This window comes from Lepidochelys kempii, chromosome 6, assembly GCF_965140285.1.
Source record: "Lepidochelys kempii isolate rLepKem1 chromosome 6, rLepKem1.hap1, whole genome shotgun sequence".
In the NCBI taxonomy this organism is placed as follows: domain Eukaryota; kingdom Metazoa; phylum Chordata; order Testudines; family Cheloniidae; genus Lepidochelys; species Lepidochelys kempii.
This window is the reverse complement of record NC_136385.1, coordinates 27,726,605-27,752,936: the sequence shown is the minus strand read 5'-3', so window position 1 is coordinate 27,752,936 and position 26,332 is coordinate 27,726,605. Positions and strand designations below refer to the sequence as shown.

The window sequence follows — 26,332 nt, the reverse complement described above, 5'->3', positions numbered from 1 at the left end:
GATTTTTCTTCTTGATCACTGGGCTGGAACCAGTCTTTGGAATACAGTTTACTGGTCCTGAAAACATTCTGTTCTGGTCTAGCAGTGTTTCCAGCCCTAGAACGTTCAGTTATTGGATTTTTAAGATGCACCGTTCTCATTGCCATATTACTTTCTTTATTTTTCTCTCCCTTCCTCTGCACTTCTGACAAAACTTCAATACCCAGTATCTCGAACTGCTAGAGTCAGAGATTTTTACTTTATACTAGCCCTTCTAGAGAGACTGCTATTTCCTTTCCTCCTTCATTTCAATTCTGACATGGCTTCGGACGCTACCAGAATGACAGGACATTTAGATTCACTGATCTGCAGTATGCCATTGGAAAGCAATGATTCAAGCTTTGCCAAGGATACTGTATCCGTTCTTATCCCTCACAGTTGATGAGACAGACCATAAAACTCTCACAGGCCGCTCAGTCAAAGAAGATTTTTGGACACTAGTGCAGTACCTCAGACCACCATTTCCAGTTCCCTGGTATCACAGGAGCCTCTGGATATTCACCTAATTACATACGCAGCTCCTAGCTGAAGATCTGACCACCACCCTGTGCTGTAGGATTCATTCACGCTATTTGTAAATGTCAGTGGGTATCTTACCTAGGGCCTGTCTACACTGTGGATATTTGTAATGTAAATACAACAGAGAAACCCCTTTTGTAGATGTGCTGCACTAGTATAAAATGCGGCTTCCCTTCAATGTGACTTACTCTGGTTTCAAACCAGGGTAACCACACTACTGCAAGCCCTGTATCATTACTTGTATTACACCACAGCCTAGGGTGTGTCTACACTGCAGTAAAACACCTACAACTGGCCCATGTTGGCTGAGGCTGGGGGGCTATAAAACTACAGTGTAGACATTCAGGCGAGAGCTAGAGTCCAGGCTGTGTCTGGAACCCTCCTGCCTCTCAGGGCCCAAACATCTACCCTGCAGTTTTGTAGCCCCAAAGCCCATCCCCTGCGAGCCTGAGTCAGCTGACACAGGTCAGCCGCAGGTGTTTTATGGCAGTGTAGACATACCCCGAAAGGCCCCCCAACCAAGACTGGGGCCCCACATCATGCTAAGCACTGTACCCACACATGCTAACAGACAGCCCATTCTGTACAGGGTTTACAATCTAAATAGAAATGACAGCCAAAGCATAGGAGGGGAAATTGAAGCACAGGGAGGTAAAGTGACCTGCTCATGGGTCACACAGTATCAGCGACAGGAACAGAACTCTGGTCTCTTGGCTCTCAGTCCAGCATGCTATCCAATGGACCACATGTTAGTATTCTATCAAAGCAGTTCATCTACAATGGGCATGTGTAGAGCGGTCCCTATTCCTTTTCTTTGCCTTTCACAGCTATAAGAACACCAATACTATAGCTTCCTCCTCTATCTGTTTGATTACATAATGAAATACTCTTAACAAGATCCATTTTATACAGAGACCTCTTTACATCAATAATTAATGAAAAAGAAAAGTCCAGTACATCAACAAAAAAGCTACAGAAAAGGGACTTTAGGCTTTCTGTGAAACACACTGTAACACAGGAACATGCTGCAGTGCTCTGAGACCATGTCTGGGAGCCAGAGTCTCCTGAGTTCTAATCCCAGTCCTTACAACTCCTCTACTGATACAAGTAAATCATTTAATCTATTTGCTTTAATTGCCTACTGGTAAATTTGGGATCAGTAGAGGTATTGTGAGGATTAGTTCCCGAAAAGCACTTGCATGGACAAACAAAAAACCAAACACACACACACACAGAATTAGCCTGTGGAACTCACTGTCACAAGATATAAAGGCCAACAGTTAAGCAACATTCAAACCAGGATAGGACATTTATACAAACAACAACAACGTCCCCTGCTACATTATACATATGGAATAAAAATGTATAAGGGACACAAACCCTGGAGGGTGTTAGTTAGCTACTAATTTATGGGGATTAGCAAGGAATTTCCCCTTTGGACAGATAATTCCACGGTTGACAATTAGGGGATTTCTTGCACCTTTTTCTGAAAACTCTTCTACTAGCTACTGTCATAGAGGCTTTCTTCAGCGAGAGGACCCCAAGGCTTAGCTGCTAGTAATGAGCTCCCAAGCTCTTGCAGATTTAGCAGGACTGAGAGATCATCACTGAGAGTTTGGCATTGGCTAGGCTGGTAACCCTCTGTGTCTACAAAAACTATTGTGATTTCTAATCCATGCACTCATACCTGTCTCTACTGTTCCCTCGTCGTCCCTCCTGTGCTTGCTTCCAGTAGTTTCTGCTTACTGTCTAAATCCAAGATTGTGTGCTTTCTGGGGCAGAGACTGTGTTATTAGATTGTACATTAGGGTCCTAACCCTCTTCCGAGATCCTTAGGTACTAACATAATAAAAATAACAAATAACGTATCTAATGTATGAAGTCTGAAGAAGTTGATTGAACATGACATCCCCCTACCTTCTGTCAGTCAGCAGACATGCTGGCCAGTGCAGCTGGCTCTGGACTCAGACTTTGACAATTAAAACACAGGACAAGTTTAAGTTCACCACAGAATGAACAGCAGTAAACTGGTTTGCAGAGCGGTAGCTGCGTAAGAGGCTGGCAAGAAGGATGGCAGAACAATCTGACCTGACCTGTCTGATAATGTTCTTCCTACTAGAACTATGGGGGACAACTAGAGAGAAAGACAGACAAAATGGTGGTGAGAATGTGTATGAAAACACTGCAGCTCATAACAAGATTGCAGGCAGCTTCTCTCTTATTTTGAGAACTTGACACCCTCTAGTGGTGCAGCAGGGAAGAGAGGATTAGTACATAGTTTGTTCAGTTCAAAGGAAACCTGTAGGACTGCCGGAGTTTTTCTTCCTTAGAAGACGCATTTCTAGTTTCTTGTTTGGGTCAACAAGAAGCTTAGACCTTACCTCTCCCCCCCCGCCCCCACTTCAGACACACTCACAGTGGATCTAGGTAAAAAGAGGCACCCTGACCCTGGGCTGTTCTGTCTTCCAAGGAGAGAACGGGTAGTGCAAAGGACTCCACCCACACTGCAGGGCTTATAGCAGCAGACACACGCACGCGATTACTACACACACACACACGATTACTCCAATTTACTGGTGCCTCCCAGCCTTTGCAGTTCACATTCAGGCTTCCCTTGAGTTCACCGACTATATTACTCTACTACAACAGGAGAAAAAGCACATCCCCCTGTCCCTGTACTCTACGAGGCACTTACTCCATTGCTTTCCTCTTCCCTGTCCTAGATGCACACAACCCGCTCTCGCCTCCAGCACTGCAGGACTGTCTGATGCCAAGGCAACTCCATGCGTGAGGCTTAAAACAAACAACAAGGGAGGGTCTAAGAATCTGCTGCTGAAACACACACAGCCTCCATCACCAGGGCAAAAGCTGCCTTCTCGTCTCCCTCCCTTCTCCTTGTGCAGAAGTGTTATTTGTTAATATGCTTGGTGCTTTACAAGACACAAGATGAATGCCTTGAAGAGCTTAATGCCTGAAAGATGAAAGGCAGACAGTGGATGTACTGGGAATCCCAAACGAAGCAAAACAGATGGTTCAAATGTGTCGCCTGATGGGGGTTGTTTTGCTCGAGGAGGTTGGCAGGAATGCCCCAAACGATATGGCTATGTAGTTGACACATTTTGAGGAGAAAATACCCATTTCATGCATATACCAGCTGATGAACTCCAATTAGTTTTCCTTAAAAGTATGAGCTAGGTAGAAAGCTAGCCTCGACAGCATGCCAAAATTGGTAATGCAGTCAAAACTGAGCTGGTGCCATCAAATGTTCTAAGCTCACAATCATTGTGAATATATATATTTACAAAACACTTCATTAAATTGGAGTTAAGGTTGCTATCGTGGGGCAGAACATGGGATTTCAAAATCTGACCCAAATATCAGAAAAAAACAAAGAAATACGTCATTAAGAACATCACAAAGAAGAATGTTGGCATTACAAAAGCAAACCAACAATAACTGGCATCATCTTGACAGATAAGCACCTCCCCTTGACCCCAATCAGAGGCATATATACATAGCACCTCGAAAAATCAGGGCACATATAGATAAATCATCACCTGGAGTCACTTTGAGAGGTTAGGCACAGCCATGCCTTGAAAAGCAGCAGGCAACCTCTACCCCACTGTGGCATGATGTGCATTCAGTGTTGGCTGTCTTCTCCCCCATGTGAAGCACAAAGCAAAACAACTAAGGCAACACTACAAACACCACATTTAACAGTCGATAAACCAAGTGTGGGGAGCAAGCTGGATCCAGACAAAGGCTGTTCCCTGTATCTCCACATCTTGGTGTTATCACTGAATTTGGAAACGCTGTTCCCTGCCCACCCATGCCTGTCTAACCAAACACTTACCATTGCCATGAGGCACACCGATTCTCTCACTGTGGCAACAGTACTCAGCAGGGCTGCAAGGACCAGAATCATGGTCAGACATATCCCGCTGTAGAATGCTGGAGGAAAGACGCACATCGGAGTTTTAGCAAGACATGAAGACCTAGCTGCCTTTCTTTCACCATAAGCAGGGTTGGGCTCCCTTTGACAAGCAAGCTTTATAAACTAAAGCTCTCAGAAGAGCTTGCCTTTCATGAGGAACTTCTGAATTTTTGCTTCTCAAGCTGTGAGGTTGGGAAGTCTGAGAACACCACAGAGCTCAAAATCTTGGCAGGTAGTGCCAGTCCCCTCTCACAGCAAAAGCACAATAACCTTCCCCATCCTGCCCAAATCTGCTGAAATCTTAAGGAGGGTGACATAATTTTGTGTCAGGACAGAGATTTAAGATATAGAAACTGAAGACATTCTACTCTGCTGAACCTGAAAAGAAAGGACTGTGTTAAAGGGTGTACACAAGAACGGCCATACTGGGTCAGACCAATGGTCCATCTAGTCCAGTATCCTGTCTTCCAGCAGTGGCCAATCCCAGGTGCTTCAGAGGGAATGAACAGAACAGGCAACTGAGTGATCCATCCCCTGTTGTCCACTCCCAGCTTCTGGAAGTCAGAGGCTAGGGACACCCAGAGCATTGGGTTGCATCCCTGACCATCTTGGGTAATGGAAGTAATCTTGGTAAATTGAGTTAATCTTTTTATTAAAAGTTTCTAATACTAAAATGACAAGAAAAAACAGAAAAATGCCCTCTCTCTGGGCTTGTCTGTATGAACACTTAGTTTGTGGCAATCTGGGGTGTAAATCTACCCAGCACTAGTCTGGCATTGGCCACTGTCAGAAGACAGGATACTAGGCTAGATGGATCTGTGTTCTGACTCAATATGGCCATTCTTATACTGTGCACTTAAAAGCTTTGATCTACGCCACTTTGAAATGGGATAGATCATAGTGCACTAGGAAACTTTTAGTGCACAGCAACAGGGTCCACATGGACACTTAGTGCACAGCAGATTAGTATGGAATAGATTTATACCCCAGTTTGCCATGAACTAAGTATTCGTATCGATAAGCCCTGTGTGTGCAGAGAAGACTAATCGGAGTTAAACTACTGCAGTATAAAGGAGTCTGCATGCTCATATTGGATGTGGCTGTAATATAGATCATGGAAGACCCTCACTCTGCAGGGTACAGTACAGACAAAATAAGGGGTAGTCTCTGCCCCAAAGACCTTACAATCTAAGGCCCTGCTCCCACAAACTGTTGCCTATATGCTTAATTTTATGCACGAGTCGTTCCATTGACTTCAATGTGACTATTTTTGTATGTGAAGCTAAGCAGATACTTAAGTGCATTGCTAGATCAGGGTCGAAAAATGGACAAGATACAAAGGGATTGGGTTGCAGGAGAATGCAAGAGACTTTCACCTTATCCAGTGTTCATCTTTATATGACTAACTTGCCCCACCACACCAAGTTTATAAACCTTTGCGCAATGTCGTCATCCCCGCCCTTTGCTCCCATAGTTCCAGCAGAACCATGTGCCCTGGAAACATGCCAGGCCACTTTGTTATTTTTGCCAGAAGATCACAAGTCCCCTTTACAATTATCTCTGTGCTCAGATAAAGATCCTACTGAATCACAGAGTGCTGAACAGGAGCATGTGTTCCAGTACCCATTATCAGGAGCTTACGCATTGCTAATCTTGTGCAACAGTCGCCTCCTACTTCCTGGCCAGAGCAGAGTCTAGCTGACACCCAATGGGAGAGTTCAGGAGCTGCACTGATGCTGAAAGCTCTTCTACCCAGAGCTCATGTCTTACTTTCTGTTCACCTATGTCCCCCTTCTATCCCACACAAATATAAATGTCCACACTTTTAAAGGGCCCCATGGCTTGTGTCTTATAATGTGCTCCTTTCTGTGGTCCTATCCAGCCTCTCACTTCCACTGTGAGTTCTTCTTAAGCTCCTCCCATACCTTTGGGCCTACTTATAGAATATTTATAACCCTCTCTGCTTTGTCTGTAATAAGTGAAGCATGGGGGACAACAGTGGACTCAGCAGTGCTGAGGCACAATGAACAGTGTTCCCCCACCAAAAGGCCAAGCAAGTGTTTCTCATACAGAAAAGAGGTACCTTGCCTCTGTAGTGGCCACACTACACACCTAACTGGGATCCCACTTCATGTGAAGTCTCTGAATTTCCTTTCAATGCATCCTAATTTTACATAGCTCCAAAGATGCTGGCCCTCACAGGACATCTCAGTTGGTCTAAAAAATGCGGCACTTACCGACATTGTGGAAGATTCTATAGGGGTTAGCCTCAGAGGAGACCCCACTGATTACACTGAAGTGAGCCCCATAGTGGGTGATAATGGTCAGTATGGTGACTGCCAGCCCCAGCAGCTGAAAAACAGAGATTTTACTGAAGAAGGAAAGTAGCAAGTGCAGGATTCACAAAAAAAACTACTGCAGAACTTATGAAATGCTATCAGGTACACTCAGATACTTCAATCCATGCTCGAAGGAAAACAACCTGTTCCCTGAGAGAGTTAGTTTACAGTATATACCTAAAAGTCACATGTGAAGGGAACCCCTGGGCAGATTAATAAACTCTTTGGACAATGCTGTATAATTACTGCATATAAAACCACTCACTCAATCCCTTGGACTCTGCTACCAGAGGAAATTGTAATCATTGGGAAAAACCAGAGGAATCATATTTTCACGGACGTCCCTTTCAATGTATTTACATTGATATCTAAATACTACAGGAATCGGTGCAAATTCTGACGTGTGTGCGTGAGAGGGATGTTATTAACTTCAAGAACGGTCCTGGGTCAGATTGCGTTCTCTGCTCTTGCTCTTGAACAATTTGTAGTGTTTTCTGCGGAGTGGAGGGTAGCTTAGGTGTACTGTTATCTCTGCTAAGGAAAAGGCAGTGTAAATAGATGAGTCTTGCACTGTGCTTTAAGGCTTTGTCTGCACTAGCCTTTTTCCTCTAAAATTTCCCAGTGTTGCTGGCATTTCAGCTTCATCAATGATAGGGCTACTGTAGACGACACACTGAGTGACCACCAACGTTGTAACCACTGTGTTGTCTAATCTGCTCAGAGCCTGTTAGATGGTGGCTGCAGGACTGGTCTTACCATGAGGTGAACTGAGGCGGCCACCTCAGGTGCCAGACTACGGGGGGGCGCCACTTGGACCCAGAGTGTAGAAAATGGTATCTGCTGCTGGTGCATATGTATTCTCTCTGCTCTAGATGCACAGAGATGGTGGAATGCTGTGCTGGAGGAAGGAGGGCACAAGAGACATATCAAGCAGGCAAGAAAAAAGGTGAGAGGGAAAAACAGAAAGCAGCAGGAGCTGCAGGGAGAGAGAGGAGGAGGAGCCTCTTATGTACCTCTCTGGCACCCCCAGGATCCTGGACTGATTAACACCAGCTTCTCAGGGAGCTTCCTGTTTCCTGCTGCTTCCCTGAACCCACTTGAGGAGAACAGGCAGTCAGCTGAAGTAATAGGAGCCAGTTAGTCATAAGACGCTGATATCTTCCCTCACTCAGGCCCTGCTACCAGCCTGCTTATTTGTCCCCTTCAACTGAGTGTTGAGAGCCACTATAGCTGGCACAGAACAGCAGTCATGAGTGAAAGAAGAAAACACCCCTCTGGGGCAGCATTCAGAAAAAGAAAGAAAGCAAATGAAGCTTTTCTATCTAAGCTGGAAGGAGCTCTCCTGAGATACATAGACACAAATGTCCACGGTGAGCCTTCCGGCCCCAGTGAGGATGTGAGTGGTGAGGAGATGCCTGATCTTCCAGTTAGTCAGATGCAGGTGACCTGGCAGCTACTGCGGCATCCATATCTCCATCTTAAATGGACGTAACCATGCACATTCCTGAAGGAAAGTATAGATCAGAGAAGAGTGTGGTGGAGGCGCAAGAAACAGCTGCTGCTGAGTTTAGTTCCTTAAGTCTAGATGATCCAGGACTGTGGACCCACTTGAGCCTGAGGGACTTCCTTGTAGTGCATGGGCCACAGCAAGTGAAAAACTTCATGTTCCCCAAAGACAATGAAAATAGAAGTTTCCATCCAACATATTACTGGTGTGAAATCCCCAATGGTGACAAAGTGGAGAGGCCATGGCTTATGTACTCAAAAACCCAGAATGCTGCATACTGTTTTTGTTGCAAACTCTTCCAGTCTAATGTTCCAGCCACATTGGGTTCTACAGGAACAAAGGACTGGAAAAATCTGGCTAGAAATGTGTCATGCCATGAGAAGGCAGCAAATCACCAGAGAGCATTCCATAGGTGGAAAGAGCTTGAGATGAGACTAAGGTTAAAGGTCACCATAGATGATCAGCAACAAGAGAAGATTGTATCGGAGTCTCTTTACTGGCAAAATGCTCTGAAAAGGCTCATTGCCATTGTGAGAGTGGTTGCTACTCAAAACCTAGCACTGCGTGGCACTTCAGATCAGCTGTATGTGCCAGACAATGGAAACTTCCTTAAAATTGTGGAGCTGGTGGCTGAATTTGATGCTGTACTCCAGGAGCAACTAAGAAGAGTCACCCCCCAAGAAATGTACACACACCACTACCTTGGAAAAACAATTCAATATGAGATCATACAGTTACTGGCAACAAAAGTCAAACAGAAGATTGTGGCAGGTCTGAAGTCAGCAAGATATTACTCTGTTATTCTGGACTGCACACCTGACATCAGCCATACGGAACAAATGACTTTAATGGTGCATTTTGTAACAATGACAGAACCTAGTGAAAATGTCCCTGTAATGGTGACTGTCAGAGAGCATTTTCTAGAATTTATTGACATTGATGATACTACAGGAGCTGGTATGACAAATGTGCTTATTAAAAAGCTGGAAGATACAGAAATTGCGATAGCTGACATGAGAGGTCAGGGCTACAATAATGGTGCCGACATAAGAGGAAAGAACGGAGGAGTGCAGACTCGGATCTGAGAGTTAAACCCTCAAGCTTTTTTTGTCCCATGCAGTTCTCATTCACTGAACTTGGTGGTCAGGTCAGTGATGGAGCATCAGCTTCCAGTGAGGCTGCTGAATTCTTTAATGTAATTCAAAGCATCTATGTATTTTTCTCTGCAGGAAGAAGGCAGAATTGAGACCTTTCAAAGTTTTGGCCCAAGCAAGGGGGCACGGGGGCGTCATTTGAGCTCCCCGCCTTAGGTGCCAAAATGTTGTGGGCTGGCCCTGGGTGGCTGTCTGAGCTATGCTAGTGCTCCCACCATTGCTACCAAGAGTAGAGCTGAAATAGGCATATCAACAGTGGGGAAATTTAAAATAAAACAAAACCCTAGTGTAGCAAATCTGAAAGAGGCAAGACATGAGTTCATCCTGATCTCCTGAGGTGGGGTCCTCTAGATTCAGGCTTCCCTCAGAATGCCTCCTCTCCAGGTTCAATGAACTTTGTTTAGGGAGGCATCAACAACTGCATTACATGCATACAAAACCTTTAGAATCTGCAATATTTTCCATATTCACAAGGAGAAGAATCCTCCACTCATAAAAGGACATCCTGGAAATTCAAACTCTATAGTGGAGAATCAGAAGTAACCATGTATGTGTTAAACATTGCAGTTAACTATTCTTCTAAGTGTAACCTTATTACCTTTTCAGATGATGACCAACAGATTTTTCCTAAGAAGCATAGTTTGGTAGATTAAATATACTGTGAGCCTAAGAACCCCTCAATGCCAACTGGTAAAGGGTTCACTCTTCTAGAACAACAACTTAGCAGTCCTGACACACTCATTACACTTAGCACACCGGTTTCTAGTATTTATCCGTAAAGAATATCATGCAAGGTCTCTAATAAAAGCTTATGTCATACTGATCCTCAATCGTTGTGAGATGTATGTAGAGATGACACAGAGTGGTGTATAAATACTGAAAATATGTTTTAAAATCTGTGTCCAAGGTAGAGCTGATAAACAGGTTTTGGAGACACAAACAACAGTAGCTGGTTCCATAAGAGACCACCTTGTCTAATATCCTGGGACCAACATGGTACTAAAACACTGCAAAAAGACACCAGAAACTAAACTGAACCACAAAGGGTCATCCTGACTCTGGGGAGGAAACAATGGATTTTGGGGGACTATAAGAAGAAGGCAAAAGGCAGTACACTTTGTATTCATGAAAGAGAGATCCCAGCCACATTGCTTGGAGATGTTGGGAGATTACTTTAGGTGAGATAAACTACTTTAGACAAGGGTTTAGTCTGTTAAGTTTAGACTCTAAGAAGTGTGTTACACTTTTTGTTTAATATGTAACCATTTCTGTTTCCATTATTACCCTTACTCGTTATCTTTTAAATCTTAATCTTTGATAATAAACTCATGACTACTTTCACTAGAAATCTATCTCAGTGCTGTGATGTTACAGAAGAGTTGATCCTCAGCTGAATCGAACAAGCTAGTGTACACACTGTCCCCTTGGCTAGCAAACCTGCTATTTCTGTGAGTGTTCACTAGTTAAGGGCTGGACGCTGCGCGAGTACTCCAAGGACTCAGGGGTTGAAGTGTACTTATTACTAACCTGCACAGAGACAGCAAGGCCTGCAAGGCAGTGCTTGGGTTGATAGAAGCTGGTGATTTCAGGGAGGTGAGCTACGTCAGGCACAGACTGATTCACACTAAGGGCAGGTAGCAGTGAGGTGTCTCACAGCTCTGGTGCCATGAGGGAGTGCCACGTATACAGTAGCAGTTTCGCCCAATTTCAGTACCACAGACCTTAAAACACTTATACATACACAGTAAAAGGTTTGGTCCGGCTTCATTCAGCTCAGATTTCCAGCAGAAATACCAATCTAAACAAATCCTCATGGCCTCACTATTGATGCATGTTATTGTCTGTATCCATTTGTAAAGGATACAAATAAACTAAACTTGAGCTAAGCACCTCCCCCTTCAACAGGTTTGAGTGCAATTCTACCTTGAATAAGTCGTATACTTCATAAGCACAATGGCAGCCCTTCTCTGAAGGGAGAACAATGTACTGCAATTAGAGCTAGTCAACTAAGTTTTGAATTTACATTTTTTTCAATGAAATTTTCCCCACGTTTCCCCCCCTCCAGTCTTTTTAACCAACTATAGAGCTATATTCACTTAAATATTCACTTGTTTTCCTCTCTCTCTCTCTCTTTTTTTTCAAGGGGAGCAAATTGTAGTGCAGTTTTCCCAGAACTCCTTGGAAGAGTTCACCAAATTTCCTCACGTTTGCTTCTCCACAGCCGCTCAACCAGAACTATAGAGTTTGTAGTACAGAGTCAGAAGATTTCAAAAGTTACATTCTATCCAATATCTGTACCAGTAGACAGGCTTCTGTCAGACTACAAAGATGCTCTAGCTTATCCAACACATTTAAAACCACACGCACCTCAAGAAATTGTTCATCCAAGTGCAATAAATTTTTTTTTTAAAAAGAGAAGCATGAGAAGATATCCCTGTCCTCATCTTAAAACTACCATGTCTGATGGCAGCAACAAATTTCTTACTTAAAGGCTAGCTCAGAATTGTGAAAGAGTTGCATTACAGTGACACTTGAGAAACCAAAAGCTTATCGGTGACAGAAAGCAATGCTGGGGAGTAGCGATAACAGTTCAGGATGCAGTAATTCATACAGTCTGCTTCTTTCACCCTAGACTTTCTCTGTCCTAAAAGTGAAATGAGAGAAACAACTTTTACAGTTCCTTTTTAAGAAAAAAATTTAAGGTGGCCAGTTTACTTATCCCAGGTTTCCACTTCTGGTTGTTACCATGACAAAGAGGCTGGTCACTATCAGCTGGCATTTGGTGGTCCTGACCCAGTGTCTCTGTCCCATGTTATCCTCTTCTCACTCAGTACTGGCAGTCAGTCCCTGGAGAACAGTGCTTCAGCTAAGCTGGGGCAGCTCACAGGAGAAGCTGTCAGTAGTGCATCTTGGGAAGTGTAGTCCTATTACAAGCTGACACACCTACCGCAAAATGGGTTATTATTAACAGCACTTTTCATCCAAGGCTCTCAGTGTTTCTAACAGTTTTATTGTTAGCTATGAATATGAGAGCTTGAAATGAATCTTTTTTTTAAAAAATTCGTGAGATTTTAAAGTCAAATTTATTGAAATACTTATAAAAAAATGGTGATTGAAATTTGTCATTTTACTGACATACAGTGCTTTGGTAAATTAAAATTTTCAGTAGCTATTTTTATAATGTTTTTGGTAAAAATAAGTCACCAGGAAAAGGAAAATTTTGAAAAAATAAAGTTTCACAAAAAGCTTTGGTGTTTTTGAAAAAAAAATCCATTGATTGAAGAAAATCATTTTGTATGAAAAATGTCAGCCTGCTCTGGATAACAAGATATTACTTCTCTCGCCCCAAAAATACAATCCTCTCTGACTCAAGAACCTATTAACATCCAGATTTCTGAATGAGAGAGAAAAACATTTAAGAGCTATTCTATTCTGAGAAGTGATTGTGTAAAAGTGGTACTGTCTCATGCAAAAGACCTTTTGTCTGTGTATACAGAGTAATATCTGGTTATCTTAGTGTCTAATGCAAGTTGACTACTTTCTTTTACTCCCATTAGTGCTGCAGACCCATACACAGCTAGGAGAGAGCGAGCTGGGTTCTAATCCTTTTTGTGCATTGTCTGGAATTTGGTAAACAATTTTGTAATCAGTTGCACCCTGTGCAAACCCTCAGAAGGCAATGGATGTTGCAGAGGTGTCACTGGAAACAGAATATGAAAAAATAACAAAAAAACAGAATTACCCAAGTATGTCTGAGGGTAGAATTTGAACTACAGAACCTTTATTGGGGCTGATGATATGGGAGAAGGAAAGAATCCAGGTTGACTCTCAGACCTGTGGTCGTGTTTGCATAGCTGGCAGAAATAAACAATATCTTTCTAATTGAAAACAGAGCACACTTGATATGGAAATTAGAGACAAGCATGGACTCCCCCCTACAAACTTCCATCTTCACAGAGTTACCTCTCAGTTGTGCTGCACTTCAAACAGTAAATCCAAGTTTATATTTTCCCTAAGCAAATCATAATGAGCCGTAAGGACAATCTAGATGCAGTGTGACACCAAAAGAGAATGGAATCAAAGCATTCAGAATGAAATTGACTCATGTGCAGAGAGTCTGAGAGGAATCCTCTTTACTGATTAACATAGACATTCACAATAATCCTTAGCTTCAGGACCAGACTGATGAAAGAGAAGGGAATGTAATCAATGTCTTCCTTTTCTACTCATTAGTTTTACAGGTGGCACAATATCTATGTCGGTTGGTAAGGCTGAAAAGGACAGAGAGGAGGAACCAAAATAGGGAAAGAATAGAAACCACATGATACAAAGAGAAAGAACATCAAAGAGAAAACAGATTGTACAATGATTGCAGGGGAAAACAACCTGATGTTACACCATCTCAAGTGCAGCAGTATTTAGTAAAGTGAAAGCTTTCTTGTGGGTTTGCAACCAGGAAATGTTGGTAAATTTAATCCAAATCTTGCATCACTGTTTGTGAGAAGATGATCTTTGGAGAAAGAAAATAAATTGGAGGAAATATGGGCACTCCCTATATCAGAAGATATTCCTACCACAGCAGTTGCAAGAGGAAGAACAGTCCAGTGGTCAGGCCACTGAACTGAGACGTGGGAGATTGAGTTTAATTCTCTGCTTTGGGCAAGTCACTTGATTTATCTGTACCTCATTCCCTATCTATAAAATGGGGATGACACTTCCCCGCCAGCAGCGGGGTGAGGATAGATATATTAAGATTGCCTGGTGCTCAGATACAATGCTAGCGGAGGCCAGATAAGTAGAACTGTACAAGTTTTCGGTTTCCTGGCAATTCTGGTTTTGGGTTGAACTGCAAACAAAGTTTTTTTGAAATTTATGGTGATTCAAAGAGCAAAAAAATTGTTTTGGTTTGAATGAAATATTTTGTTTTGACCAAATCAAAAATGTTTCCTTTTGATTATGACCATTTTAAAAACATTTTTAAAATAAAATTAATTTTGAAACAAAGTTGTTTTGAACTGAAAAACCAAAACAGTTCATTTCAACATTTTTGAAATAAAATGTATTGATTCCCCCCCCCCTTTTTTATTTTTAATTTCTTCCCCCTTCCCCCCGCCAAAACAGTTTGGAACATTTGTGGAACATTTTGATATCACCAAATTGCATTTTTTTTGCTAAAGAGCTTTGGCTGGAAAATTTTCCCCAGCTCTACATATAGCAACTTACAAGGTGGAAAAGATTAAGGCAAGATGTGGGTGGTACCCAAATTTAATTTTTTACTGATATTGATTCCTTTTAGTATTGTAGGGCCAAAAGAGAGACAGTTTTATTCCAATTCCTTCTTGTACATTCTCAAAAGAAATGGCTACTATGATACAACCACTGCAAAGCCACTGAAGGCAGTTAAACATATGTCTCTGAGGGCATAACTGGAAGACTTAGTTGCACACAGGTGTAATCTAACCAGCAGAAGTTTGATTGCAGGTGACAATGAATAAGAAGGATAGCACCCAGTCTGACTGCCACCTCCCAAATTGAATTTACAGGCACAGCAGCTAGAGATTAACACATCATGAAATATTTAATGCAGAATAATATGCAGAGACAATAAGGGACCGCACAACCCCATCTTTACACATGTTGCATCCAAAGAAGTGGGTATTCACCCACGAAAGCTTATGCTCCAATACGTCTGTTAGTCTATAAGGTGCCACAGGACTCTTTGCCACTTTTACAGATCCAGACTAACACGGCTACCCCTCTGACACATCTTTACACAGTAACTTTTCAAACCAACTGCACTTTACATGGTAATGAATGTTAGTATTATTTTTTTAAAAAAAGAAAACCCTCTGCTTTTCCTATCTATCCTTTAGTTTCCTTCTGTAACCAAAATTCCATAATACATATTAAGGACAGAAAGAGAAAACCAGCAGCAAATTCACATTGCCCACTAGAGGTCCTCACAGGCTAGGAGAATGGGTTGGCATTCTGAAGTAACCAAAGTTTCAAGTTCACTTCTTGACACAGAACTTGCTTGCTTTCCTCCATTATCCGCAGACACTGCTTTTATCTACAAGACGTTTCCGAGGCCCTATCTATCCTATGACAATTTCTCAAAGCTTTCCCACCATTGCTAATACTGGTTCAGCTCAACCGGTGTTATTAACGCTGGGAGCCCTAGTATAGAGAGAGGTTTGCTGGCTGCCCACAGTTCTATGCAGCATTTCAATTACAAGATGACACCGTGGTAAAAATGCTAGAAACCAATGAAGCTTTGTCTACATTAGGGCTGCCGTGGGGCCACTGCAGCTGAATAGTTGGTAGTGCTGGTAGGAATTTTTCCTCAAATATCCTAGTGTAGACAAGGCCTTTGTGTTGCAGATGGGCAGGTGAGAAGAGGCATTAGATTGTGATTATGTTACACTAGGTCACTATGAAACAGCATTTTACTGCAACAGCGCTTTGTTCTGTAAGGGGATTCCCCACAATAGCTTGTTTTTGGGAAAGCCTGCCCAACAATAGCTTTTGGGGGCTGCCCTGTCCTAAGAAAGCCTTTTCTTTTGGGGAAAGAGGTAGAGGGTCTCCTGCGATAGCATCTATACTCCATCTACCACACAAGATTTTTTGTTCAAAAGTTTACTGTAAGTTTCCTCTTCTTCTCCCCGGCCCCATCCCACAGCAGTGGGGGAAGTCCTGACCCATCTGATGCTTTCACCTAATCTCACAGGGGAGGAGTATACAGGCCAGTATGGAAATCATACAACTTATTTGAAGACTCCTTATCTGTGGCTTACCCAGCCAGCAGCTCACGTTGTCTCTCTGTGGAAGTCCTGCAGGTGGCAGCATCCCGGGTTAGGAAGGGACACTGCACTTGCATCCTCTCAGGGTCTTTAACAAACGAGCCTGGGATGCTCACCTGCCAAAAAACACGTCAAAGTTAAAAAATACAGACAATTGGGCAGGCTGATTGTAGACCAGGGATTTTAATATATTATATAAAAATAATCCATTTAAACTGGTGGTGTCCCTTTAGAGGAGAGGAAAAAAGTCAAAATCCTTTGTGAAAATCTTACCTTCTATTGTCACAGACCACCTACAATTACTATAACTGGATGAGATGGGGAGGGGACACTGTCATCTGCTATTTTCAATCTTTACTTTCTGCATTTGAGAGCATTTTGTAGATAGTTAGTTTCACCATTTCCTCTATGTAGACAATTGACTCCAAATCCTGTACGCATTCTGCATGGACAGATCCTTGATCTCGATTCTAGTGGGGCTCCTGCACAAGATAGTTTGCAGGTATTTGCCCTTATTCACATCCCCTGTCCACTAGATTTTCCCACAAGATAGCAAGGGAGAGAGACACTTTCTTACAGGACAGAAATAATTGGTTGTTTCCCCTGGATTCTGGCTTGCAGAAAGGAAGCCAAAGGCAGAATCTTCCTTTCCCACCAGAGGGAAAGGAAAACAGGAGACAGAAGGCTCTGCTTCTTTGGGGAGCCGGGGAAAATCATCAGGGGAACAGATCTTCCTGTAGAAGGGAAGCAGAGAGGGGAATCCCAGTTGGACATTTTTCTTGTCTCATCAGGTTCCCAGGCTGCTCCGCCTATTGGTGGGAAAGGCTCAGAGATCCATGAACTCTGCTGTCGAGAACTGCTATCAAGTACTCCTGCTTCATATTCTCTTACCAGATAAATTCTCATTGCACCAGTTAGTAAAGCGGAAGCTGAGCTTCTCTAAGCCTAGGAAAGGGGAAAGGAACTTTCCCTTGGCATTTAACAGAGGAGGAGCAGCAGCACTCCTACCTTCCCCCCTTAATTAACCTCTGTTCAGTATCTCTACCTTGCAAGGTGATGACAAGTCAAAAGCCACTGTGAGGTCACTGGCTCAGCATTTCTAGCCTGCTGGATTCACCTCAATGGAGAGGCCAGCTTGTGTGCTCATTCCATCAGCAACTGTGGCTTGCTGGGAGGATACCAAAGCACAAGCTGTTGTGATGTTAATGGCTCATCTCCTCTAACTTGCTAAACTGAAGTCAAGGGACAGCCACTGTGAGGTCACGGACTCATCAGCAAGCTAGAGGTGATGTCAAGGTATAGGCCTTTGTGATGCTGCTGATTCAACAGTTCTAGCTTACAGATCCTGTGTGAAGGACCAGAGTTGAGAGCTCCCTGACTCAGCCCCCTCCAGTTTACTGGGCCTCATGGGGTTTATTACCTCTCTAGGAATCCAGAAGCCCTGGGGTTCAAGGCTCAGGTTCTGTGCTGGGAAGCAAAGGTTAATGGCAAGGAGCACTAGCCCCCAAGGAAGCCAGCCCGGAGCACACAAGATAACAAGGAAGACATGATCAACTGCCTGGTAAGCTAACAACTCTGAGGAAGATTGCCTGCAAAGGGGCTCTTTCTGAAACAAATGTGAGTTTTATTTATTTTAAGTCATATGGAAAAGAGTTTGGTACTTTTGTTTCTCCAGCCCTGGAGAGAAATGAGAGAAATCTGCTTTAAACCCTAGAGAAAAATGAAGACTGGATTAACTATGAAATGAGGGGATTTGTGCACTTTTCTTTCTCTGATTCTGGATACGGAAGCTTAGAGTTATTGATTTAAAATATATAAATTCTAAAGAGAAAATGCTTTTTGTTTAATTTTCCCCTCTGGCTTGCTGGGGTTCTTGTTTTGGTTGAAGCATTTTCAGAATGACATGGTTTGATTTTTCATGCTGAAATTACTTTCTTTTGAAAAAAATTTATTTTGCATTATAGGTTATGAAATCACAAAAAATAAAGAAGTTGAGATGTTTCAATTGAACCCAAACTTTTTTTTTTTTAGTTTTCCTTAGACAAATTTCAAAATCTTCAGTTTTCATTCCAAATTTGGACTGAAGCCAAAGTTTTGAAATCTTTTGTGAAATGGAACTTCTGTCCTCCCACATTAAAGGAATGGGGGAGGGCTAATCCTGCAGGTTTAGAAACTAATAAAAACTGTTACCATCAACTGGCTGACTGGTGGCCTATACGAGTTTAGTTGAGGGTTTCAGTTCAGCTCCTGTAAAAGGGCTTTAGGGGATTGAGATGAGATAGGACGCCTTTCATTGCTACCAGATCAATTCCAGCAAAACAGAAGGCATGAATACTTGAACATATACCTTCCTAGCTTGTCTACAGTAAATAGTACTTTAACTTCTATTCAAAATGCTGTGTTCAGTTATAACCATGCACAGTCATAATCTGTCCTTAGAGTTTTGATTAAAAAGTTTGGAGCTGCCCATTTTAGAAAGACAGTAACAAGCACCTTAAGGAACTTCAGCTGAATATCTAGCTAAAGATATACCACACAGATATATGCACACTCCTATTATACATTATACTGAATAAAGTATTGTTCGTGTTATCCGCAGTGGTTTTCAAACTTTTTTTCTGGTGACCCAGTTGAAGAAAATTGTTGATGCCCATGACCCAAAGGAGCTAGGGATGAAGGGTTTGGGGCGTGGGAGGGGGCTCTGGGCTGGGGCAGGGAGTTGGGGTGCGGGAGAGGGACAGGGCTCTGGGCCGAGGGTGCAGTCTCAGGGGTGGGGCCGGGGATGGGGGGTTTGATGTGCGGAAGGGAGTCAGGGCTCTGGGGTGGGGTTGGGGATGAGGAGTTTGGGGTGCGGGAGGGGGGTCCAGGTTTCAGGGGGGGCTCAGGGCTGGGGCAGTGGATTGGGGCGTGGGGTTGGGGCACGGGGTTACCTCTGGCGGCTCCCAGTCAGCGACGCAGCCGGGGTGCAGAGGCAGGCTTCCTGCCTGTCCTGGTACTGCAGACCGCACTGTACCCCGGCCCAGCAGCAGGTCTGGCTCCTAGGTGGAGGCATGCAAGTGGCTCCACGCGGCTCTCGCCCACAGGCACAGCCCTCCATTCCTGGCCAATGGGAGTGCAGTGTTCGTGCTCGGGAGGGGGCAGCGCACAGAGTCCCGTGGCCCCCCACCTAGGAGCCAGACCTGCTGCTGGCCGTTTCCAGGGCGCAGCACGGTGTCAGAACAGGTAGGAACTAGCCTGCTTAGCCGGGCAGCACCGCTGACGGGACTTTTAATGGCCCCGTCGGCGGTGCTGATCAGAGCCGCCGTGACCCAGTGCCTTACATTCCACGATCCACTCATGGGTCATGACCCATAATTTGTAAACCACAGTACTAGAGAAGGCTTGAAATAACGAGTGACTATTTTGTTCACCATATCAGTATGTTTCTGTAACCTTAGCTTATTTTAGGTGTGTTTGGGTCTGAAATGAGCAATGTCCTTTATAACCAGAGGTAGTTAAGAATTCAAGCATTCAACTGATTAAGGTATGATGGTTTCCCATGACACATTGCACAGCAGATGTGAAGAGGGAGTGTGTTACTGGATTTGTGCATGGTGATTTAACACATTTCTAACCTGGTCTCTCTAATCACCTGACCTGGCTCACATGGGAATAGCATCCTGAAAATGCTACAGCATGTCTGCTCAGCCACACAGACTACCCCAGACACCCCAGACCTGTCCTCCACTCCTGTCAGCAGCTTCAAGGTCTCAGTCCTTATCTTTAAGAATCTCGATGGCCTTGGATCAAGGTATCTAAAAGATCAACTAAAGCTCTGGGATAAAGACCATGATCAACACCTTTGCTCCTGTGGCACAGTGGAATTTTCTACCATAAGGTAAAACTCACATGCAGGAGACAGAGCTTTCTCAGGGGCTGGCTCAAGACTGTGGAATGAACTCCCCCAGGAACTAAGGTCCATCATTAACCCTACCACCTTCCACTCCAAATACCAGGTGCACTTCCTTTGACCTGCCTTCTCTAAGAAAGATAGTAACATGTGTTTGTGTATTATACAATATCAAAAAACAAAACACCTGACACAATTCTCCCCCTGGATGGAGATGATGAGGATGAGAGAACACACACAAGACAGATGTTAGCCACATTGCTTAATGCACAAGTGGAAGATGCTTAGATACTACAGTGATGAACATGGTATAAGAACCCACATAGAACAGATCAGGGGTCTCAAACATGCGGGGTTATTTTCTGCAGTCCTCCAGCTCCGAGCAGCCCCCCTGCCCCCACCAGCATTTACCTAGAGAGGCTCCAGCCCGGCGCACACCAGGGGCAGGGCAGGCTCCCTGCCTTCCTGCCCTGCCCCCGCGCCACTCCAGGAAGTGGCCGGGACCTGGGGGCGGGCGGGGGGCACAGGGGTCTGTGTATTGCCCTGGCCACTCCTCCAGGTACCTTTCAGGGAAGGGGTTGGAATGGGGGCAGGGAAGGGGTGGAGTAGGGGCGGAGCCGGGGCAGCGGGTGGGGGGTGGTCAGTGGTGCGGCCCTTGGGCCAATGTACTAGTCCTCATGTGGCCCTCATGGTCATTTGAGTTTGAGACCCCTGGAATAGATTGAGAACTCTCTCCCACTGCTTCCACATCATCATACATCTGTTTGTCTCCCTTCCACCTAGGTTTGTGTTCATCTGGGAGTGTATAACTTACTGAAAGGCCCCTTGAGAGGTCACTAAATCATTTCTATGCTCCTGCCTTTGAAGCATTCCTTGTCTCTTCAGAGAAGATGCTCCATCTCCACTCATTAAAACAGTCACATGAACACCCCTCACAGGGTTCCTCAGAGCACTCAGCAGTGACGGAGCTTCAAACACCTGGATTTTTTTAATCTATTGAAATTTGTTTTTGTTGCAAACGGCGATTCTAGTATAGATTGCCTCTTGTCCCTCTCTTTTGCTTCAGATATGCTTTTTCTCCCACTGCAAATAGGGCATGAGGGGAATTAAATTATTGAACAGAAATATATCCATATTTTGTCTACATCATTTTGTATTGTTCTTTCATGGGCTATTCCTAAGAGGCACCAGAACTTAGCAAAAACATCTGTACTGTATGTGTGTGTATTTTTTTTTTAAATGAAGGCTATTAAAAGAGTGGCTACTACAAATCAAATATTTTGAATCAGACTTTCAGATGTAGACACCTTAATAAGTTTGCCAGATCTATATAAGGAGATGTAAAAACTGGCATTTATGTGCTTATCAGTTCAAGCCTTTAAGAAGGAATCTAGGTGTGCTAGTTGGTACCAATAATTGAACTCTTACACCAGTGATTCTGCTACACAAGGACCGTAGTTAGCTGTTTTTCAGAGTTTGGCATGAACCCCATGTTTGCTATCTTGATCAATTGTTCCACTAACTTTAAAGGTGATCCTCAAGTGTGCATATATATTTATATATAAATAAAATAAAAATGATTAGGCTACTTCCTTTTTTCCATCCCATCTTCTCTAGAAAGGCTTTTGTCCAAGAAGCTTTTTCTACTGGTTGTTTTTAAATTACAAATGTCTATTCTAGATAAGTCTTTATTGACTGGAGAACTAGTGAAATTGTAACACCGCAAAGGACTGGGCCCCGATTCAGGAAAGCATTTAAGCACATGCAGAAATCCCATTGAAGTCAATAGGATTTAAGCATATGAGCTGGACTTAACTTGAACAATTGATAAGGGAAGGGACTTTTCCTCAGACTTTTACAACACTTATTTAACTCCAACACTGCATGCAGATTCCAGGGGGAAAGAGGTCTATTAAAGACCTAGAACCCCTAAACCTTGAATTAAGTATTAGAGCGCACAATATACATTTTTAGACCTCCACGATACCACCCAAAAAGTTCTTCTGCAAAACCAGCAAAGAAAACAGATGCTTTTTTATTTTTTTCTGCTTTAAACTTAAACCAACACTAAAATAAGTTTTCCAGGCATTCTTTATACATCATAAAAAAGGCAAAATCCAATTTTAAAGAAATCTTTTGTATATCATCTTTAAAAAGAGCAGAATGATTTGTAATGATCAGAGCTGCAATTTTGGTCAGGACATTAGCGTGAACAGCACAAGTCTTGTAATAGGTGCCATGGATTTTAAATTGCCACAGTGGAAAGGATCTTGATTTTACATCTGAGATGGCACCTTCCTGAGCACAGTATAACTTAGCCACCCAGAACCAGATTACAAGGAAAATGTGTCTCTCGTTTCAATGCTACTTCCTGTAGTAACTAGGATGAAGACCTCCAAAGAAAACCAAGTATGAACTTGCTCAATTTATAGCTGATGGGATCACAGCAAGAAGGTGATATGCTTAGCCTCAGTGGCATAGCAATATTTCATCAGCTGCCTAGAAACCAACCATGTAGTCTGTGCACGGAAACTCTTAGCTCAAATGCCAAAGCACTCCAACAGTTAGAGTTCACACTGGGGTAAAAGAATAAATGGACACAAATCAGACGTCAAGAATAATAACATTCAAAAATGTTAGTCGGAGAACACTTCAATCTCTCTGGTCACTTGATTACAGATCTAAAAGTGGCAATTCTTCACCAAAAATCTTCAAAACCAGACTCCAACGAGAGACCGCTGAATTGGAATTCATTTGCAAACTGGACACCATTAACTTAGGCTTGAATAAAGGCTGGGAGTGGATGTGTCATTACACAAAGTACAACTATTTCCCCATGTTTATTTCCCGCCCCCGACCCCCTGTTCCTCACACGTTCTTGTCAACTGCTGGAAATGGCCCATCTTCATTATCACTACAAAAGGTTTTTGTTTTTCCCCCCTCTCTCTCTCCTGCTGGTAATAGCTCACCTTACCTGATCACTCTGGTTACAGTGTGCATGGTAACACCCATTGTTTCATGTTCTCTGTGTATATAAATCTCCCCACTGTATTTCCCACAGTATGCATCCGATGAAGTGAGCTGGAGCTCACGAAAGCTTATGCTCAAATAAATTTGTTGGTCTCTAAGGTGCCACAAGTCCTCCTTTTCTTACTGGGGCATTCGGCTCTCTGGGATGTCTACACAAAAGAAGCTGTGGCATGGTCTAGCCTCCAGCTAGCATGGGTAACAGCACCAGTGAAGACAGAGCAGCACGGGCTTCAGGGCAGACAGGAAACCGGATAGAAACCCAGGATTCTTGCTGGGCTTGCGCTACCCGCTCTGAAGTCTGCGCTGCGTTGTCTTCACGGCTGTTGTTCCCTGTGCTCAGTGGATCCAAGCTAGCGTGGGTCCTCCAGCCCATGCTCAGCTTCTGCTGTACGGACATTACCCTCAAACGCGTGCACAGGGAAAAGTTATTACTGTTTCCTCAAATGCATCTGAAACACCGACTGCTGCTTAACCTGGCTGGCAGTTTTGGGGCACTCCTGGTGCTTCATTTGCATAAGGTGCTTCATTCACTATGGGGGGGGGGGGAAGCTGCACCACATCTTATTCAAATGCAAGCAGAGACACGGGTGAGGGTGGGGCTGTAGAAAGACGTGGCCTGCAGGTTAACTGTAAAATATGGATGCCCCTTATGGCTTACAGCTATGCTTTACTTACACAGTGCAATTAGTAGGAAATACAAGTAGCTTCAGTTTGTAAAGCAACAGGAGCTGTTCTCCCAACACATTGTCAAATTTCATCTTCAGTCATTCAGGCTAAAGAGGAAACATAAAAAATAACATCTGCCCCAGTTATCATATGTAGCCTAGATTAATAGATTTTAAGGCCAGAAGGGACCATTTGATCATCTAGACTGACCAGCTGCATAGCACAGGCCATAGAATTTCACACACCCACTCCTGTATTGAGCCCAATAATTTGTGAGACTCGGTCATCTATTCCGAAAAACATCCAGTCTTTTTGAAGACATAAAGGGATAAGACTCCAGCACTTCCCTTGGTAGTTTGTTACAGTGATTAAATCACCCCGGTGTTAAAACTGTGTGACTAATTTCTAATTTGAATTCGTCTAGCTTCAGCTTCCAGCCATTGGTTCTTGTTCTGCCTCTCTCTGCCCTTTAGTACCCAGTATTTTCACCCCCGGAAGGTTCTAACACAGTGGTTTTCAACCTCTTTACATTTGTGGGCCCCTAAAAAATTTCAAAAGGAGGTGTGGAACCCTTTGGAAATCTCAGACAGTCTGCAGACTCCCAGGTTGAAAATCACTGTACTAACATACCAGGATAAGTCACCAATTGATCTCTTTGATAAACCACCAGAGGATAATCTGAGCAACATAGCGTTTAAATGAGACTGGACCCTGGTGAGGAGTTGTTGACAGTGCTTTGGACTAGCAAAGAATGGCTGCCAGTGATACATATTGCAGGAGTAGAGGTTATCCTCTCCATCCCACTGTCAAGGGTTCTTCCCTACACTATATTCTCCAGTCCGTGGTGCAATTTAACTTTAAATGACTCAATGGATGGTGCTTCTGCCACTTCTAGTGTGTTACAGTTTACGGTACAGGCAAAGGTATAAATGGAAATTAAAAGATATTAAAGGTCAGTGTATGCAGCCAACTTCATTTAAAAGGCATGTATTGTCAGTGAGGCACACTTCTCCCAGTACAACATTAGTATCTGAAATACTAAACCTCCTTTTGTACTGGCATTTTATAGAACCTCATCAGTCCGGGCAGTGTCCATTCTTCACACACTTAACAGGAGACTCAAAGGTTACCAGCACACCAAAAGACAATTAGGTCTTCTGTGCTGGAGACTGTTGCAAATACTTCCAACTCCAGTGCAGCTGGCCTTACCAGGAATGCACTTCTATATGAATGGTGGTTCAGCAGAAAAATGGCTGCTGCACCCTGTCCAAGGTAGCAGTGAAATGATTAAAGAGGAGCTGGAGGATCCCCGTAGCAATTTTAGCCTTTGGCAGTAGAATGGTGCCACTCAGACTGGGAACTAGAGATAAGGACAAAAGGCACATGATTGAATTCTGGTTACTTGTGGCTTGCTGAATGGCAAAGCCAAGTCAGGATAGGACAGCTCATGCTCTGCAAGGAGGCCGGCCAAGAAAGAGGGCATCACAGATAAGAACTGCATGCATATGTGTGGGGGAAGTTGGAGGCATGGTCATGTAACACATCCAATAGGCTACCCATAAATGGCACAGCCATCACCTTCTGAAAACGAAGCTCAGTCACCCAGAGCAATGTCACCTAACATTACGAGGTAAATCCTGCCTCATGGGCACTGCTCTCAGTAGGGAACAAGGAGGAGCCATGCCATTCCAAGGCAAGCTCGGGAAGTGACTGGACTTCAGAGAGGCACAATCCCTCACCAAGCTCTCTGGGACGCAGGGAGAGTGAAACAGGGCTCCCCGTGGCTTCTTGGCCATTCTGTGAGCTGGCGATAGAGGGCCCAGAAGAGGAGATGAGCAGCTGCAGCACCTGCCGTGCATGGAGAAAACAATCCTCATGCAGGAGAGGAAGATGGTTTGTTGAACCCTTCCCTGCATAATCAAGGCCTATGTCAAGCTGCCCCTAATATAGGCAGCAAACAGGGTGATTAAGAGATTACAGCCTCCTGTCTCCTCAGACACAACTCCTATTCCTTTAATGATTTGCTTTTGTGGGGGCAGAGGCATCACCCCCAAATGAGGTATTTTGCTGCCAGTGGGAACAACCACTACTTATGGGGCCAACATGAGCTTGAAACTCTTAGGCTTCCTTTCAGGAGTGAAAACAAGGAGAAAAATAATTTCATGGTCATTATGAGACGCTCTGTATGCAGAACTGCAGGCAGCCAAACCAGTGCATTGTTTCCTCAAAATACTTTCTCCTTGCTGTAGAAACTAGCCCCAAAATGTGACAGAATTACAGAGGGTGCTGGCTCTGGCTCAACCCATTCAGTCTTTCACCTACTGTCTATAATATGGTTATATTCCCTTTAGAACTTGCTTGTAAATAAAAGTACCACACTGTAAATCACCCAACTCTGCCCTCACCAAAACACACACAAGCTAAATTAATTAGAGCAAACTCTCCTTCACCCATC

General features: G+C 43.7%; 1 protein-coding gene across 3 annotated transcripts in view; it reads right to left on the bottom strand.

The window, feature by feature from the left end:
• The window catches only part of TSPAN32 (tetraspanin 32), a 73,856-nt gene extending 61,472 nt beyond the window's left edge, over positions 1-12,384 (bottom strand). For all 3 annotated transcript variants that reach the window (XM_073347258.2, XM_073347259.1, XM_073347257.2), the window contains exons 1-3: positions 12,238-12,384; positions 6,730-6,844; positions 4,412-4,509 (exon numbers count right to left, since the gene is read on the bottom strand). In XM_073347258.2, coding sequence (XP_073203359.1) covers positions 4,412-4,509; positions 6,730-6,844; positions 12,238-12,303 — 279 coding nt within the window. In that variant the 5' untranslated portion in view covers positions 12,304-12,384. The remainder of the gene's footprint in view (positions 1-4,411; positions 4,510-6,729; positions 6,845-12,237) is intronic.
• Between the last annotated feature and the right edge of the window lie 13,948 nt (positions 12,385-26,332).